Raw genomic sequence first — 15,930 nt, 5'->3', positions numbered from 1 at the left:
GCGCTGGTGGGGCTTTGTAGCCCTGCGTGTGAGATTGAGGTACATGCCGAGCAGATGAAGAAGAGGAAGTATGGGAGGACAGGGACGCACTCGAGAGAGATAAGGATGATGAAAATAAATAAGTGGTTAAGGCTGGTCATAGTGAGGAGTAACTTAGACTAGTGTCATGCATATGATACTAGTCTAAGTTACTACCTTCATAATGCAAAATAACTTAGTACTCCCTTCGTCACGGTTTAGAAGGCACAGTTAAACTTGGATGCGTTTTCAAAATAAACAAGGTTTAAGGCGCGAAAGCAATTACTCTTATTAATTAGTAGTAGTACTACTCATACATGCGTCCTCCTAATTTGTTGCTCACGCATTAGTACTTGTATTTTCTCAGAAGATTAGGCGCATTAGCATCTACACCTGCTACATCTCACAACCAATCGGTGACTACCTTGGTCCCAGAGATTTTTCAAGCGTGTCTTCTAAACCGTGACGGAGGGAGTACTAGTGTCATAGATAGGTTCATTTATTATCCTATAGACTCATCTTATCTCGGGAAGCGCTATATTATAGTAACATATTATGTTACTCTAAACACCTCTATCTGCATTAACTACATGCCACATAAGCAAAATTGTCTTGAAAAATGCTATGTTACTAGCTAAGTTACTATGAGGTTACTCCCAATGCTCCACCTTGTACAGGTGTTAAGGCTACCACATAGACAAAAAATCTGATGTGACAAGTTAATTAATATGAAAAGGATGAGTATGGTGACCCAAGGAAGAAACAATGATAAGCGTGTGAACCTAGGTAAAACAATTAAATGAAAAATGCATCAATGCATGCACAACTTTAGTTGCAAAAACATTAAATAAGGAGACTTAGCTACAATAAGCTAAGCAACTATGCATTGAGGATTTTAGTTGCTAAATTATTTAATGTGCTTAGCACCTCATATTAGCAACAATGCATTGGAAGTGGCGTTGCCAGCCTAATAGAACGACGGTGCGTGGGGCCCACCCATTAGACATGTGGTCGTGGGATGGCAAAAGCGCGTGATAGCGATGCGCGGCGAAGGGCGCAATTTTAGACGATCCTTTGGAGGGAATCATTCTTCATGTGATATCTATCTTTCTGTATACATTAGTTCGGCCATATTTATTTCAAAAATATAACGCGCAACAAAAATTCATATTGAAGCATTTAGCGGCATAAGAAAATTGTAATTCGCTTACTCCGTTCCATATTATAGTGTGAACTCGTTTTCTCAAAAGTTAAGTGCCATAAAATTTAACCAATATACAATACCCAATATAAACCATATGGAAATACATTTCTTGATCTAATCGTGATGATTTTGTATTGTAAATGTTGACAACTTTATTCTATAAACTTGTGAAAGTTTACCAATTTTGAATCTGCAAAAAAAATATCCTATATATTTTTGGAACAAATAGAGTACTTATTATTGTATTTGACATTTATTGATCAAGAAAAATTTTATAACGTTATTGAGCTTTCCAGTCCACTATTTTCAACTAGCGCCAAAGAGGCCATTAGTAAGTTTGCTTCTTTTTTTACGTAATTCAATTTAGCAATAGCAATCAAAAACATTATTTCCAGCATCTTCATCAGAACATAAAGGCGGTGCCCTCGCAGTTACGAGGGCCACTGTTCTAGTTTAGGTAAAAGGATATCTATTTGGAACTTGGTAAACTAGAGATAGCTCTTTGGAACAAGAGAAAAAGAAGTAGTGAATGGTTACATAAACAATAGTCTCTGTTCTACATGATTTTCATACCAGCAGGCATGAACACAGTCACCCTACATCTAATTACATTAGTAGAGAGAAGATTCAGTAGATGTACAAAATCTATAAACACATACATGAAGAAGAAATCGCTTTGATATCGACGTGCTGTCGTCTACAACAGAAAGAATCGGTTATGTTACCTACAAAAGAATACTGGATGGTGGCAAAGAAGAATCACCGGCCAACTGTTAAGGTCTGCTCTCTTGAGTATAAATTTTCTGTTTGTCAATGGAGTTGCTACTGTACATCCTCCGCGAAAGCCCTGAAAATGAAGTCTCGGAATCGCTTGCAGTACTGTTTGGGGTCGACCGCGGATATGGAGTTGGGATCATACTGCATGGATTTGTAGGCGTGCTCGAGCTTCTTGCTAATATCGTAGTCTTGCAGGATGTCAATGATCCCGAAGAAGAGGATCACGTCCTGGAATTCGCCCGTGGGCTCGCCGATGAGCAGGGATTCACTTTCAGGATTTCTCACTATGTTCTCCACCCTTGAGGGCATGCTAATTCCTAGTTTTTCTTGTGCTTTTCTGCACAAATGAGGTCAGTGTTTCTCAATATCATGATGGATGCAATGCAGAAGTTGCTGGTATGAAGTGAGCAGCCTAAGCTGAGTAAAGAAAAAATGTAATGTAAAGCATCTTATGATTCTTCAAAGCTTCTAAAACGTATGGTGTAAATACCTTTTTTGCTCAGAATCTTCATCCGTTGTAGTAGGTGTCCCATTGTCAGCATTGCCGCTGTCTGTAAGAAGGGAAAAAAGAAGAAGAATAAATCAGGCTCGTGGCTTCCAATGTATGTACCGAATAGTTTTCAAATTGCATGTATTTTTAAGAAGCAGTCATGGGGGCAACGTATCTTTGCACCGATCCTTGAAATGAACGCCAACCAAAAGACTGTAATCCATGATCCGCTCCTGCTCCAGCAACTCGCAATCTCTGTCCACTTGCCTGGTGAGAAATATAAATCACGAGCATAGTGAATACTTAGGTCCGTTCAAATACAGTGTGTGATTCTTCTGAAATGTTCAAGAACCATATCCATGGAACAGCTTTGCATTCGCACATCGAAACATTGTTTGTACAGAAGATTATTTATAGGACATGTAATAAGTAACAAAATGAGAGGAAACATCTTGTGCAATCCGCCAGATGGGAGATGTACCTGCAGAATTCCTGGAACCAGGATCCTGCTAACCGGAAAATGAAATTGAGATCGAGATCCTTGAGCGTGGTGGTCTCGTCGATCTGATCAAGGGGTTTGTCTGTCATGCGGCCAAGGGATGATCCTTTCAAGTCAAAACGCCGATGGATTGCATAGCGAGAGCAGAAAAGATTCCCCATTATAACGAACCGAACCTGTATTCGATATTACATTATAATATGTAGTACTAATATGATATCATCTTGAATCTTAGTACACGGAACAATTTCTCAAAGCATCCTAACCTTTTTCTGAATGCCCCCTGTGATTTTAACACAGTGCAGGCCAAAGAACTTTGTTATTAGAGTGTTGTCGTAAGCACGGACATGTTTATAATAGGCTGGAAGCATCCTAAGAAGCACCTGTTGATAATCAAAACCGCGATCCATCTCAGACCTGCTTAAAACTTGTGCGTGTGGACTATCTAAGGTGGAGAGAAGAACCTACCTTGACCTCTGCTTTCTTCATTGTTTTGATCATGTACTTGTCGTCGTTGGTGAGGTAGAAGAAGCTTCCACTTTTACCGGGTGATGAGAGCTCCAGGAGTGCATCATCCCCGCATATCGAGATCATGTAATCCGCCGGGTCGACGTCGAAGAGCTTGCGCAATGTCCTGGGTCGGATAACAGAAGAAGAAATCAGCGGCATGTTTAGAGACTACTCCTATAAGAGAAGCAAATGAGAGACGGCATGCATGCAGCAGACCTGAAAACCAACGGGCAGTAGTCCTTCCACCGGAAATCACACGATTGATGAGGCGGCGTGTGCTTGGATCCTTCGGGAGGAAACCTTGTCCACACCTTCTCTTTTGGATCAAATGCTGATGATTTGAGATCCAGTGAAGTCGGCGCCGATTGCCTTCCCACGGCATGCCTGTGCACCCAATGGCGGCGTCAAAATGAAGAATGAACATGAATGGAAATGGATTAGCCAGCAGCAGAGAGCAAATGGCAATGAATGCCAAGAAAAGGAAAATTAAAGAGACCTGATGCCAAGCTGCAAGTTGAGCATGAGCTCGTAGTTCCTGTGCCCCTTTGATATCGTCTCCCCCTGCTTCTTCCCGGACCTTGGCGGCGCGCGAATGCACGAGAGCGTCCGCGACCATGCCCGGTCTGCCCGAGTACTGGCATCCTCGCCGCCGTCCTCCCCGGCAGTGAGACTGTCGAGGTCAGACACGCTTCTCCGGCGGACGTTCGACACCGACACCCTCCCTTGGTCGGCGCTGATCTCCGGCGGCCGCCAAACCGGCTTCTTCAGCACGGCCTCCACCCCGGGCCATGTCAGTATCTTGTGCGACGGCAGCAGGGAAACCGTCTTCCCCTCGCACACCTCCAGCTCCTCGAGCAACTTGGTGATGGCGTCGCGGGGCTCCCGGGGCACGGGCACCGCAGGGCCTCCGGACGGCGGGTAGTAGACGCCCTTGGCGTGCGTGACTCCGGACTCCTGGCACCAGGTGCCGATGTACATGCCGCCGTCGGACCACCGAAACGTGCCCTGTCCCTTGGGCTTGGCGTCCTCCCACGAGCCGTCGTAACGGTCGCCGTCTGACCATATGACGGTTCCGCAGCCGTGCATGTCGCCGGCCTTCCAGGTGCCGATGTACTCGTGGCCGTGGCGCCAGATGTACCGGCCGTGGCCGTCCTGTAGGCCGTCGCGCCAGTGGCCGTCGTAGACGTCGCCGTTGGCGTAGGCCTGCGTGCCGCGGCCGTGGCGGAGGTTGTTGGCCCAGAGCCCGGCGAAGGTGTCCCCGAACTCGCCAATGTAGGTGCCCTGGCCGTGCATGTAGCCGCCGGCGAGGTCGCCCTCGTAGGTAGCGCCCGACGGCCAGGAGAACTTGCCGCGGCCGGCCGCGCGGCCGCTACGCCAGGCGCCCTCATACATGCTGCCGTCCGTCCAGAGGAACTTGCCTGTGCCGTGCGGGAGGTCCCCGCGCAGGTCGCCCTGGTAAAAGTCTCCGCTGGGGAGCAGCTGCTCCGAGTGGCTGGGCTCGCCGAGCGAGGATCCCGCCTCCTCGTCGTCACCCTCCTCGGCGGCTGCACCGTCGGCTTCCTCGCTGTCGCTGTACTGGTAGACGGTGCTGGAGGAGGCGACGGCGAGGGTTCCAGCGGGGTCAACCAGGCCGTCAACGCCGGCGACGGCGGCTGGAAAGGCAGAAGCGCCGCGTCGGATGGTGGTGAGCTTGCGGATGCTGGCCTCCCAGAGGCGGCCGGCCGGCGCAGGGATCTGGTTCATCTTCTTCCCCGTCGACGCCATTGGCGCTATAGCCTATAGCCTATAGGCTAGGTCAGACGCGGTCGATCACAATGACGGAGCCGGAGCTCAAGGTGGAACGAGGGCGTGCATGGCGTCGACGCTGCGTCTGCGTGGTCTCGAGCCTTTCGCATGGGGTTGCGAGTTTTGGGTGTGCAGGGAGGGCTGGGAGGAGTTGTCGGGAGGGAGCCCACCTCGAGCCTCGGGGGCGCGACATTTGGAAGGACGCGCGCGCCGCGGAGGCGGTCTGCTCGGCTCCCTGTTTGCTGCTAAACAAATAGGGCAGCACAGCGGAGCAGTGCAGTGCAGAGGGACACAAATACAAGACGGGATCAAAACATTGACCTTGCTAAGTGACCCTATTTGAAAATGTACGTACGTACTTTATGATCTGATTTTTTTCTAAAACGTCACCGATCACACCGAGGTTGGCGACACATGGGAAACACCCATGGTCAATACTGTTTCTACCCTCACCCACATCCTGCTTGTCAACGATGACCGTCTGACTTGCAAGGCCACGGGCCAGAAATGTCCAAGCTTAAGAGAAACACTAGCAGACCCTTTATAAAAGCGGACCCTTATGACGTGTTTACAGTTTAGGAAGACATGATTTACAGACTAGCGCGATAGAAGCAGACCCCATATAATGAAACTTTAAAAAAATGTTGTTCTTTTCTACTATTTTGTTATGCGGGTCTGTTTTGCCGCATCCTGCGTCAGCTTATAAATTGCGTGATTTTTTTAAATTTTACACGTATCGCATATTACACAAAATTACGAAATCAATATAACATAAAATGTGAATATTATAATATCGCATATTATGCGGGTTGCATGTTAGAATAAATGAGCTTGGCTCATGTACAAATTTTAAAATCTCAAATGAGCTCATGAAAAAAATAGCGAGTGGTGGAGTGATGGTGCTAACGTTTAGTCACATACCGCTAGTTGAGGAAGAGTTGGACCTCCTTATATAGTTAGTTCTCCCCACCATTCTAAGTATGTGTTGAGAATAGAAAGAAGAAGACCACACGCGCTCGCTCGTCTGGGCGGGTCGGGGCGGGGCGGCGCGTACGTGCGACATACGCGTGAATGGTCTACCGAAATTTGGTCCGTTGCCTTGCGGAGGCGCGACTTCCTTTTGCTAGTTTATTTTCTATGTCTTGGCAGACAAGTCAATTATTTTGTGTTCGGTAAGTATACAACTTACAAACCAAGCTGGTTGGAGATCGTGATCGTGACACGGTACCGTCTATGGTCCTCCTATATATACTGCTTACCGGTCTCAGTTAAAGATACACCAAAAATACCTATGGTTTTGCATCATCTCGAAACTTGGGTCGCCATCGTAGTCTACTTCATGTCGAACATCGACGTGCATCGACGTACGAGAGAGCAGGTCTTCGAAACCGTCCGTCTTTGCGATCCTGCATCGGGAGAGGACGAATTAGGTTTTTGAGAAGCACTTTGCACGACTGCTCAAAATCGTCATCACGGATCGTCTATCGTCCAAGTTGGGGCGGTGCTACTCATCGTCGTCTTCATCGCCCTCAATAACAGATCTTCAACAATATCATCATCAGATTGTCTCGCTTGCAAAAGTTAATGAACGGTACGTTCTCTGTGATTTGTTCATGTCGGTTTGTGTAGTTCCTACTTCGTATAAGATGATGATATGCATGCTCTGTTGCCCATCTAGTTTGCTAGATTATTGCATGCTATTATGTGTTCTAGACATGAATTATATACTCAAATTAATCATGATATTGCCTAATATTTCAACAATCCAAAAACCTAATTATAGGCAATTTCCTGAGTTAATTATGGCTGGGTTTGCTGATGCACTCAGGCCGAAAAAGTTTATCGATGTGCACTTCAAGAGGTGGGAAGCACGCTCTGGCTTACTGCTCTGAAAGTTTTCCATGTTAGTGCTGATGGGGAGCGTCGCATGGGAAACAAAAAAATTCCTACGCGCACGAAGACCTATCATGGTGATGTCCATCTATGAGAGGGGATTTCCGATCTACGTACCCTTGTAGATCGCACAGCAGGAAGCGTTAAGAAACGCGGTTGATGTAGTGGAACGTCCTCACGTCCCTCGATCCGCCCCGCGAATCGTCCCACGAACCGTCCCGCGATCCGTCCCACGATCCGCTCCGACCTAGTGCCGAACGTACGGCACCTCCGCGTTCAGCACACGTATAGCTCGACGATGATCTCGGCCTTCTTGATCCAGCAAGAGAGATGGAGAGGTAGATGAGTTCTCCGGCAGCGTGACGGCGCTTCGGAGGTTAGTGGTGATCTAATCTTAGCAGGGCTCCGCCCGAGCTCCGCAGAAACGCGATCTAGAGGAAAAAACCGTGGAGGTATGTGGTCGGGCTGCCGTGGCAAAGTTGTCTCAAATCAGCCATAAAACCTCCGTATATATAGGTGGGAGGGGAGGGGCCTTGCCTTGGGGCTCAAGGAGCCCCAAGGGGTTCGGCCGAAGGGGGGGAGGAGGATTCCTCCTCCAATCCTAGTCCAACTAGGATTGGAAGGTGGAGTCCTTCCCTTCCTTCCCACTTCCCCTTTTTTCTCTTTGATTTTCTTATCTCCTGCGCAAAGGCCTTCTTGGGCTTGCCCACCAGCCCACTAAGGGCTGGTGCGGCACCCCTACGGCCTATGGGCTTCCCCGGGGTGGGCTGCCCCCCCCCCCCCCCGGTGAACACCCGGAACCCATTCGTCATTCCCGGTAATTCTGAAAACCTTCCGGTAATCAAATGAGGTCATCCTATATATCAATCTTCGTCTCCGGGCCATTCCGAAAACCCTCGTGACGTCCGTGATCTCATCTGGGACTCCGAATAACATTCGGTAACCAACCATATATCTCAAATACGCATAAAACAACGCCGAACCTTAAGTGTGCAGACCCTGCGGGTTCGAGAACTATGTAGACATGACCCGAGAGACTCCTCGGTCAATATCCAATAGCGGGACCTGGATGCCGATATTGGATCCTCCATATTCTCCGAAGATCTTATCGGTTGAACCTCAGTGCCAAGGATTCATATAATCCTGTATGTCATTCCCTTTGTCCTTTGGTATGTTACTTGCCCGAGATTCAATCGTCAGTATCCGCATACCTATTTCAATCTCGTTTACCAGCAAGTCTCTTTACTCGTTCCGTAATACAAGATCCCGTGACATACACTAAGTCACATTGCTTGCAAGGCTTGTGTATGATGTTGTATTACCGAGTGGGCCCCGAGATACCTCTTTGTCACACGAAATGACAAATCCTAGTCTTGATCCATACTAACTCAAAGGACACCTTCGAAGATACCTGTAGAGCATCTTTATAGTCACCCAGTTACGTTGCGATGTTTGATACACACAAGGTATTCCTCCGGTGCCAGTGAGTTATATGATCTCATGGTCATAGGAATAAATACTTGACACGCAGAAAAACAGTAGCAACAAAATGACACGATCAACATGCTACGTTCATTAGTTTGGGTCTAGTCCATCACATGATTCTCCTAATGATGTGATCCCGTTATCAAGCGACAACACTTGCCTATGGTCAGAAAACCTTGACCATCTTTGATCAACGAGCTAGTCAACTAGAGGCTTACTAGGGACAGTGTTTTGTCTATGTATCCACATATGTATTGTGTTTCCAATCAATACAATTATAGCATGGATAATAAACGATTATCATGAACAAAGAAATATAATAATAACTAATTTATTTTTGCCTCTAGGGCATATTTCCAACAGTCTCCCACTTGCACTAGAGTCAATAATCTAGTTCACATCACCATGTGATTTCAACGAATCAACACCCATATAGTTCTCGGGTCTAATCACGTCTTGCTCGTGAGAAAGGTTTTAGTCAACAGTTCTGAAACTTTCAAATCCGTGAGTTCTTTACAAATCTTTATGTCATCTTATAGATGCTGCTATTATGTGCTATTCGGAAATATTCCAAATATCTACTCTACCATACGAATCCGTTTGACTACTCATAGTTATTCGGATTAATGCCAAAGCTTGCATCGACGTAACCCTTTACGACGAACTCTTTAACCACCTCCATAATCGAGAAAAATTCCTTAGTCCATTAGTTACTAAGGATAACCTTGACCGCTGATCAGTGATTCAATCCTGGATCACTCTGTTGTACCTCTTAACAGACTTGTAGCAAGGCACACATCAGGTGCGGTACTCAGCATGTCATACTTTAGAGTCTACGACTAAGGTACAGAAGACGACCTTCACATATTCTCTCTATTCTGCCGGGGTCGGGTTTTGAGTCTTACTCAATTTCACACCTTACAACACAACCAAGAACTCCTTCTTTGCTGATCTATTTTGAACTCCTTCAAAAACTTGTCAAGGCATGCATCTTGTTGAAACCTCTATTAAGCGTTTCGATCTATCTCCATAGATCTTGATGCTCAACGTTTAAGTAGCGCAATCCAGGTATTCCTTTGAAAAACTCCTTTCAAACAACCTTTTATGCTTTACAGAAATTCTACATTACTTCTGATCCACAATATGTCAACCACATATACTTATCAGAAATTCTATAGTGCTCCCACTCACTTCTTTGGAAATACAAGTTTCTCATAAACGTCGTACAAACCCAAAATATTTGATCATCTCATCAAAGTGTATATTCCAATTCCGAGATGCTTGCACCAGTCCATTGAAGGATCGCTGGAGCTTGCATACTTGTTAGTACCTTTAGGATCGACAAAACCTTCTGGTTGTATCACATACAATCTTTCCTCAAGGAAACCGTCGAGGAAACAATGTTTTGACATCCTATGTGCAATATTTCATTAAAAAAGTAGCAACTACTAACATAATTCTAACAGACTTTTAGCATCACTACGAGTGAGAAAGTCTCATCATAGTCAACTGTTTGATCTTGTCGGAAACATCTTTGCGACAAGTCGAGCTTTTCTTAATAGTGACTTATCACCATCATCGTTTGTCTTCCTTTTAAAGATCCATCTTCACTCAATAGTCCTACGACCATCAAGTAATTCTTCCAAAGTCTATACTTTCTTCTCACACATGGATTCTCTCTCGGTACTTCATGGCCTCCAGCCATTTGTCGGAATCCGGGCCCACCATCGCTTCTCCATAGCTCATAGGTTCATTGTTGTTCAACAACATGACCTCCAAGACAGGGTTACCGTACCACTATGTAGTAGTACGCGACCTTGTCGATCTATGAGGTTTGTAGTAACTTTATCCGAAGCTCAACGATCACCATCATCAGCTTCCACTTCAATTTGGTGTAGGCGCCACAGGAACAACTTCCTGCGCCCTCCTACACACTGGTTAAAGTGATGGTTCAATAACCTCATCAAGTTCCACCACTATCCTACTCAATTCTTTTGAGAGAAACCTTTCCTCGAGAAAGGACCCGTTTCTAGAAACAAACACTTCGCTTCGGGATCTGAGATAGGAGATGTATCCAACTGTTTTGGATATCCTATGAAGATGCTTTTATTCGCTTTGGGTTCGAGCTTATCAGACTAAAACTTTTTCACTTAAGCATCGCAGCCCCAAACTTTCAAGAAACGACAACTTAGATTTCTCTAAACCTCGGTCTATACTGTGTCATTTCAACGGAAATACGCGGTGCCCTATTTAAAGTGAATGCGGTTGTCTCTAATGCATAACCCATAAATGATAGTGGTAATTCGATAAGAGACATCATAGTATGCACCATATCAAATAGGGCATGGCTATGACGTTCAGACACATCATCACACTATGGTGTTCCAGGTGGCATGAACTGCGAAACAATTCCACATTGTCTTAACTGCATACCAAAACTCGTAACTCAGATATTCATCTCTATGATCATATCGTAGACAGTTTATCCTCTTGTCACGATGATTTTCACTCTGAAATTGTCTTGAACTTCTCAATATTTCAGACTTTGTGATTCATCAAGTAAATACTCCTGTATCTACTCAAATCGTCAGTGAAGTAAGAACATAATGATATCCACTGTGTGCCTTAGCACTCATTGGACTGCACACATCAAAAATGCATTACTCCCAACAAGTTACTCTCTTGTTTCATGTGGCATGTTTTGCATGTCTCAAGTGATTCAAAATCAAGCGAGTCCAAACGATCCATCTCTATGGAGTTTCTTCATGCATTTATACCAACAGGTATGGTTTGCATGTCTCAAACGTTTCAAAAATGAGTGAGTACAAAGATCCATCAGCATGGAGCTTCTTCATGCATTTTATACCAACATGACTCAAGTGGCAGTGCCACAACTAAGTGGTACTATCATTATTACTTTGTATCTTTTGGCACCAATATTATAAACATGTGTAACACTATGATCGAGATTCAATGATCCATTGAGGGTAATTATTCAAGCAAATAGAACAACTATTATTCTATTTAAATGAATAATCGTATTGCAATAAACACGATCCAATCATGTTCATGCTCAACGCAAACACCAAATAACAATTATTTAGGTTTTACCACCAATCCCGATGATAGAGGGAGCGTGCGATGTTTGATCACATCAACCTTGGAAACACTTGCAACATGTATCATCACCTCGCCTTTAGCTAGTCTCCGTTTATATTGTAGCTTTCATTTCGAGTTACTAATCACTTAGCAACCGAACCGGTATCCAATACCCTCGTGCTACTAGGAGTACTAGTAAAGTACACATCAATATCATGTATATCAAATATACTTCTATCGACTTTGCCAGCCTTCTTATCTACCAAGTATCTAGGGTAGCTCCGCCTAAGTGACCGTTCCCCTCATAACAGAAGCACTTAGTCTCGGGTTTGGGTTCAACTTTGGGTTTCTTCATTAGAGCAGCAACTAGTTTGCCGTTTCATGAAGTATCCCTTCTAGCCCTTGCCCTTTTTGAAACTAGTGGTTTTACTAACCATCAATAATTGATGCTCCTTCTTAATTTCTACTTTCGTAGTGTCAAACATCGCGAACCACTCAAGGATCATCATATCTATCCTTGATTTGTTTATAGTTCATCACTAAGCTCTAGCATCTTAGTGGCAGTGACTTTGAAGAACCAAAAATATCTCATCTGGAAGATTAACTCCCACTTGATTCAAGTGATTGTTGTACTCAGACAATCTGAGAACATGCTCAACGATTTGAGCTTTTCTCCTTTACTTTGTAGACAAAGAATCTTGTCGAAGGTCTCATACCTCTTAACAAGGGCACGAGCATGAAATCACAATTTCATCTCTTTAGCACATCTCTTATGTTCTGTGGCGTTTCAAAACGTCTTCGGCGCCTTGCTTCTAAGCCATTAAGTATTTTGCACTGAACTATCGCGTAGTCATCAGAAACGTGTATGTCGGATGTTCACAATATCCAGAGATGATGCTCGAGGTGCAGCACACCGAGTGGTGCATTAAGGACATAAGCCTTCTGCGCAGCAACGAGGACAATCCTTAGTTTTACAGACTCAGTCCGCAAAGTTGCTACTATCAACTTTCAACTAAATTTTCTCTAGGAACATATAAAAACAGTAGAGCTATAGCGCAAGCTACATTGTAATTCGCAAATACCATTAGACTATGTTCATGACAATTAGTTCAATTAATCATATTACTTAAGAACTCCCACTCAAAAAGTACATCTCTCTAGTCATTTGAGTGGTACATGATCCAAATCCACTATCTCAAGTCCGATCATCACGTGAGTCGAGAATAGTTTCAGTGGTAAGCATCTCTATGCTAATCATATCAACTATACGATTCATGCTCGACCTTTCGGTCTCTTGTGTTCCGAGGCCATGTCTGCACATGCTAGGCTCGTCAAGTTTAACCCGAGTGTTCCGCGTGTGCAACTGTTTTGCACCAGTTGTATGTGAACGTTGAGTCTATCACACCCGATCATCACGTGGTGTCTCGAAACAATGAACTGTCGCAACGGTGCACAGTCGGGGAGAACACAATTTGAGCTTGAAATTTTAGTGAGAGATCACCTCATAATTCTACCTCGTTCTAAGCATAATAAGGTGCATAAAGGATTAACATCACATGCAATTCATAAGTGACATGATATGGCCATCATCATGTGCTTCTTGATCTCCATCACCAAAGCATCGGCGCGATCTTCTTGTCACCGGTGTCACACCATGATCTCCATCAACGTGTCGCCATCGGGATTGTCATGCTACTCATGCTATTACTACTAAAGCTACATCCTAGCAATATAGTAAACGCATCTACAAGCACAAACATTAGTTTAAAGACAACCCCATGGCTCCTGCCGGTTGCCGTACCATCGACGTGCAAGTCGATATTACCTATTACAACATGATCATCTCATACATCCAATATATCACATCACGTCATTGGCCATATCACATCACAAGCATACCCTGCAAAAACAAGTTAGACGTCCTCTAATTGTTGTTGCATGTTTTACGTGGTGACCAAGGGTATCTAGTAGGATCGCATCTTACTTACGCAAACACCACAACGGAGATATATGAATTGCTATTTAACCTCATCCAAGGACCTCCTCGGTCAAATCCGATTCAACTAAAGTTGGAGAAACCGACACTCGCCAGTCATCTTTGAGCAACGGGGTTGCTCGTAGCAATGAAACCAGTCTCTCGTAAGCGTACGAGTAATGTCGGTCCGAGCCGCTTCGATCCAACAATATCGCGGAATCAAGAAAAGACTAAGGAGGACAGTAAATTGCACATCACCGTCCACAAAAACTTGTGTGTTCTACTCGAGATAACATCTACGCATGAACCTAGCTCATGATTCCACTGATGGGGAACGTCGCATGGGAAACAAAAAATTTCCTACGCGCACAAAGACCTATTATGGTGATGTCCATCTACGAGAGGTGATTTCTGATCTATGTACCCTTGTAGATCGCACAACAGGATGCACTAAGAAATGCGGTTGATGTAGTGGAACGTCCTCACGTCCCTCGATCCGCCCCACGAACCGTCCCGCGATCCGCTCCGATCTAGTGCCGAACGTACGGCACCTCCGCGTTCCGCACACGTACACCTCGACGATGATCTCAGCCTTCTTGATCTAGCAAGAGAGACGGAGAGGTAGATGAGTTCTCCGGCAGCGTGATGCGCTCCGGAGGTTGGTGGTGATCTAATCTCAGCAGGGTTCCACCCGAGCTCTGTAGAAACGCGATCTAGAGGAAAAACCGTGGAGGTATGTGGTCGGGCTGCCGTGGCAAAGTTGTCTCAAACCAGCCCTAAAACCTCCGTATATATAGGTGGGAGGGGAGGGGCCTTGCCTTGGGGCTAAAGGAGCACCAAGGGGTTCCGACGAAGGGGGGGAGGAGGATTCCTCCTCCAATCCTAGTCCAACAAGGATTGGAAGGTGGAGTTCTTCCCTTCCTTCCCACTTCCCCTTTTTTCTCTTTGATTTTCTTATCTCCTGCGCAGAGGCCTTCTTGGGCTTGCCCACCATCCCACTAAGGGATGGTGCGGCACCCCTAAGGCCTATGGGCTTGCTCGGGGAGGGCTGACCCCCCCCCCCCCCCGGTGAACACCCGGAACCCATTCGTCATTCCAGGTACATTCCCGGTAATTCCGAAAACCTTCCGGTAATCAAATGAGGTCATCCTATATATCTATCTTCGTCTCTGGACCATTCCGGAAACCCTCGTGATGTCTGTGATCTCATCCGGGACTCCGAACAACATTCGGTAACCAACCATATAACTCAGATACGCATAAAACAACGCCGAACCTTAAGTGTGCACACCGTGCGGGTTCGAGAACTATGTAGACATGACCCGAGAGACTCCTCGGTCAATATCCAATAGCGAGACCTGGATGCCCATATTGGATCCTACATATTCTCCGAAGATCTTATCGGTTGAACCTCAGTGCCAAGGATTCATATAATCCCGTATGACATTCCCTTTGTCCTTCGGTATGTTACTTGCCCAAGATTCGATCGTTAGTATCCGCATACCTATTTCAATCTCGTTTACCGGCAAGTCTATTTACTCGTTTCGTAATACAAGATCCCGTGACATACACTAAGTCACATTGCTTGCAAGGCTTGTGTGTGATGTTGTATTACCGAGTGGGCCCTGATACGTCTCAAACGTATCTATAATTTTTGATGGTTTCATGCTGTTATCTTGTCATCTTTAGATGTTTTATGTAACTTTTATATCTTTTTTGGGACTAACTTATTAATTCAGTGCCAAGTGTCAGTTCCTGTTTTTTCTGTGATTTTGACTCTTTTCAGATCTGATTTTGGAACGGAGTCCAAACGGAATAAAATCCCCGAAATAATTTTTTTCCCAAACGGAAGAAGATCAGGGGGCTTGAGGGCCAAGCCAGGAGAGCTACAAGGGGCCCACAAGCCCTGTAGCCGCCACCAGGGGGCGGCGGCTAGCAGGCTTGTGGCCTCCCTGGCGCCCTCCTGACCTAGCTCATTCGCCTATATATTCCTTAAAATACAGAGAAAAATCAGAGAATCCACGAAAACACTTTTCCGCCGCCGCAAGCTTCCGTTTCCGCGAGATCTCATCTGGTGACCCTTCCCGGTGCCCTGCCGGAGGGGACTTTGGAGTTGCAGGGCTTCTACATCAACATCATCGCCCCTCCAATGACTCGTGAGTAGTTCACTTCAGACCTACAGGTCCATAGTTAGT

At 45.4% G+C, this 15,930-nt stretch overlaps 1 protein-coding gene across 1 annotated transcript; it reads right to left on the bottom strand.

Annotated features, from left to right (window-relative positions):
- Positions 1-1,716: 1,716 nt before the first annotated feature.
- Positions 1,717-5,374, bottom strand: LOC123397828 (phosphatidylinositol 4-phosphate 5-kinase 6-like). Its single transcript, XM_045092361.1, has 8 exons — positions 3,995-5,374; positions 3,715-3,882; positions 3,457-3,622; positions 3,255-3,371; positions 2,971-3,164; positions 2,661-2,756; positions 2,490-2,546; positions 1,717-2,336 (listed from the first exon to the last, which is right to left on the bottom strand). Exons 1-8 carry the CDS (start codon positions 5,260-5,262, stop codon positions 2,045-2,047), a joined length of 2,358 nt encoding a protein of 785 aa, XP_044948296.1. The 5' UTR covers positions 5,263-5,374; the 3' UTR covers positions 1,717-2,044.
- Between the last annotated feature and the right edge of the window lie 10,556 nt (positions 5,375-15,930).

The sequence above is a fragment of the Hordeum vulgare genome, chromosome 5H, assembly GCF_904849725.1.
Source record: "Hordeum vulgare subsp. vulgare chromosome 5H, MorexV3_pseudomolecules_assembly, whole genome shotgun sequence".
NCBI classification, from domain to species: Eukaryota; Viridiplantae; Streptophyta; class Magnoliopsida; order Poales; family Poaceae; genus Hordeum; species Hordeum vulgare.
Note: the sequence above shows the minus strand (reverse complement) of the source record. Positions and strands in the feature narration are given on the sequence as shown.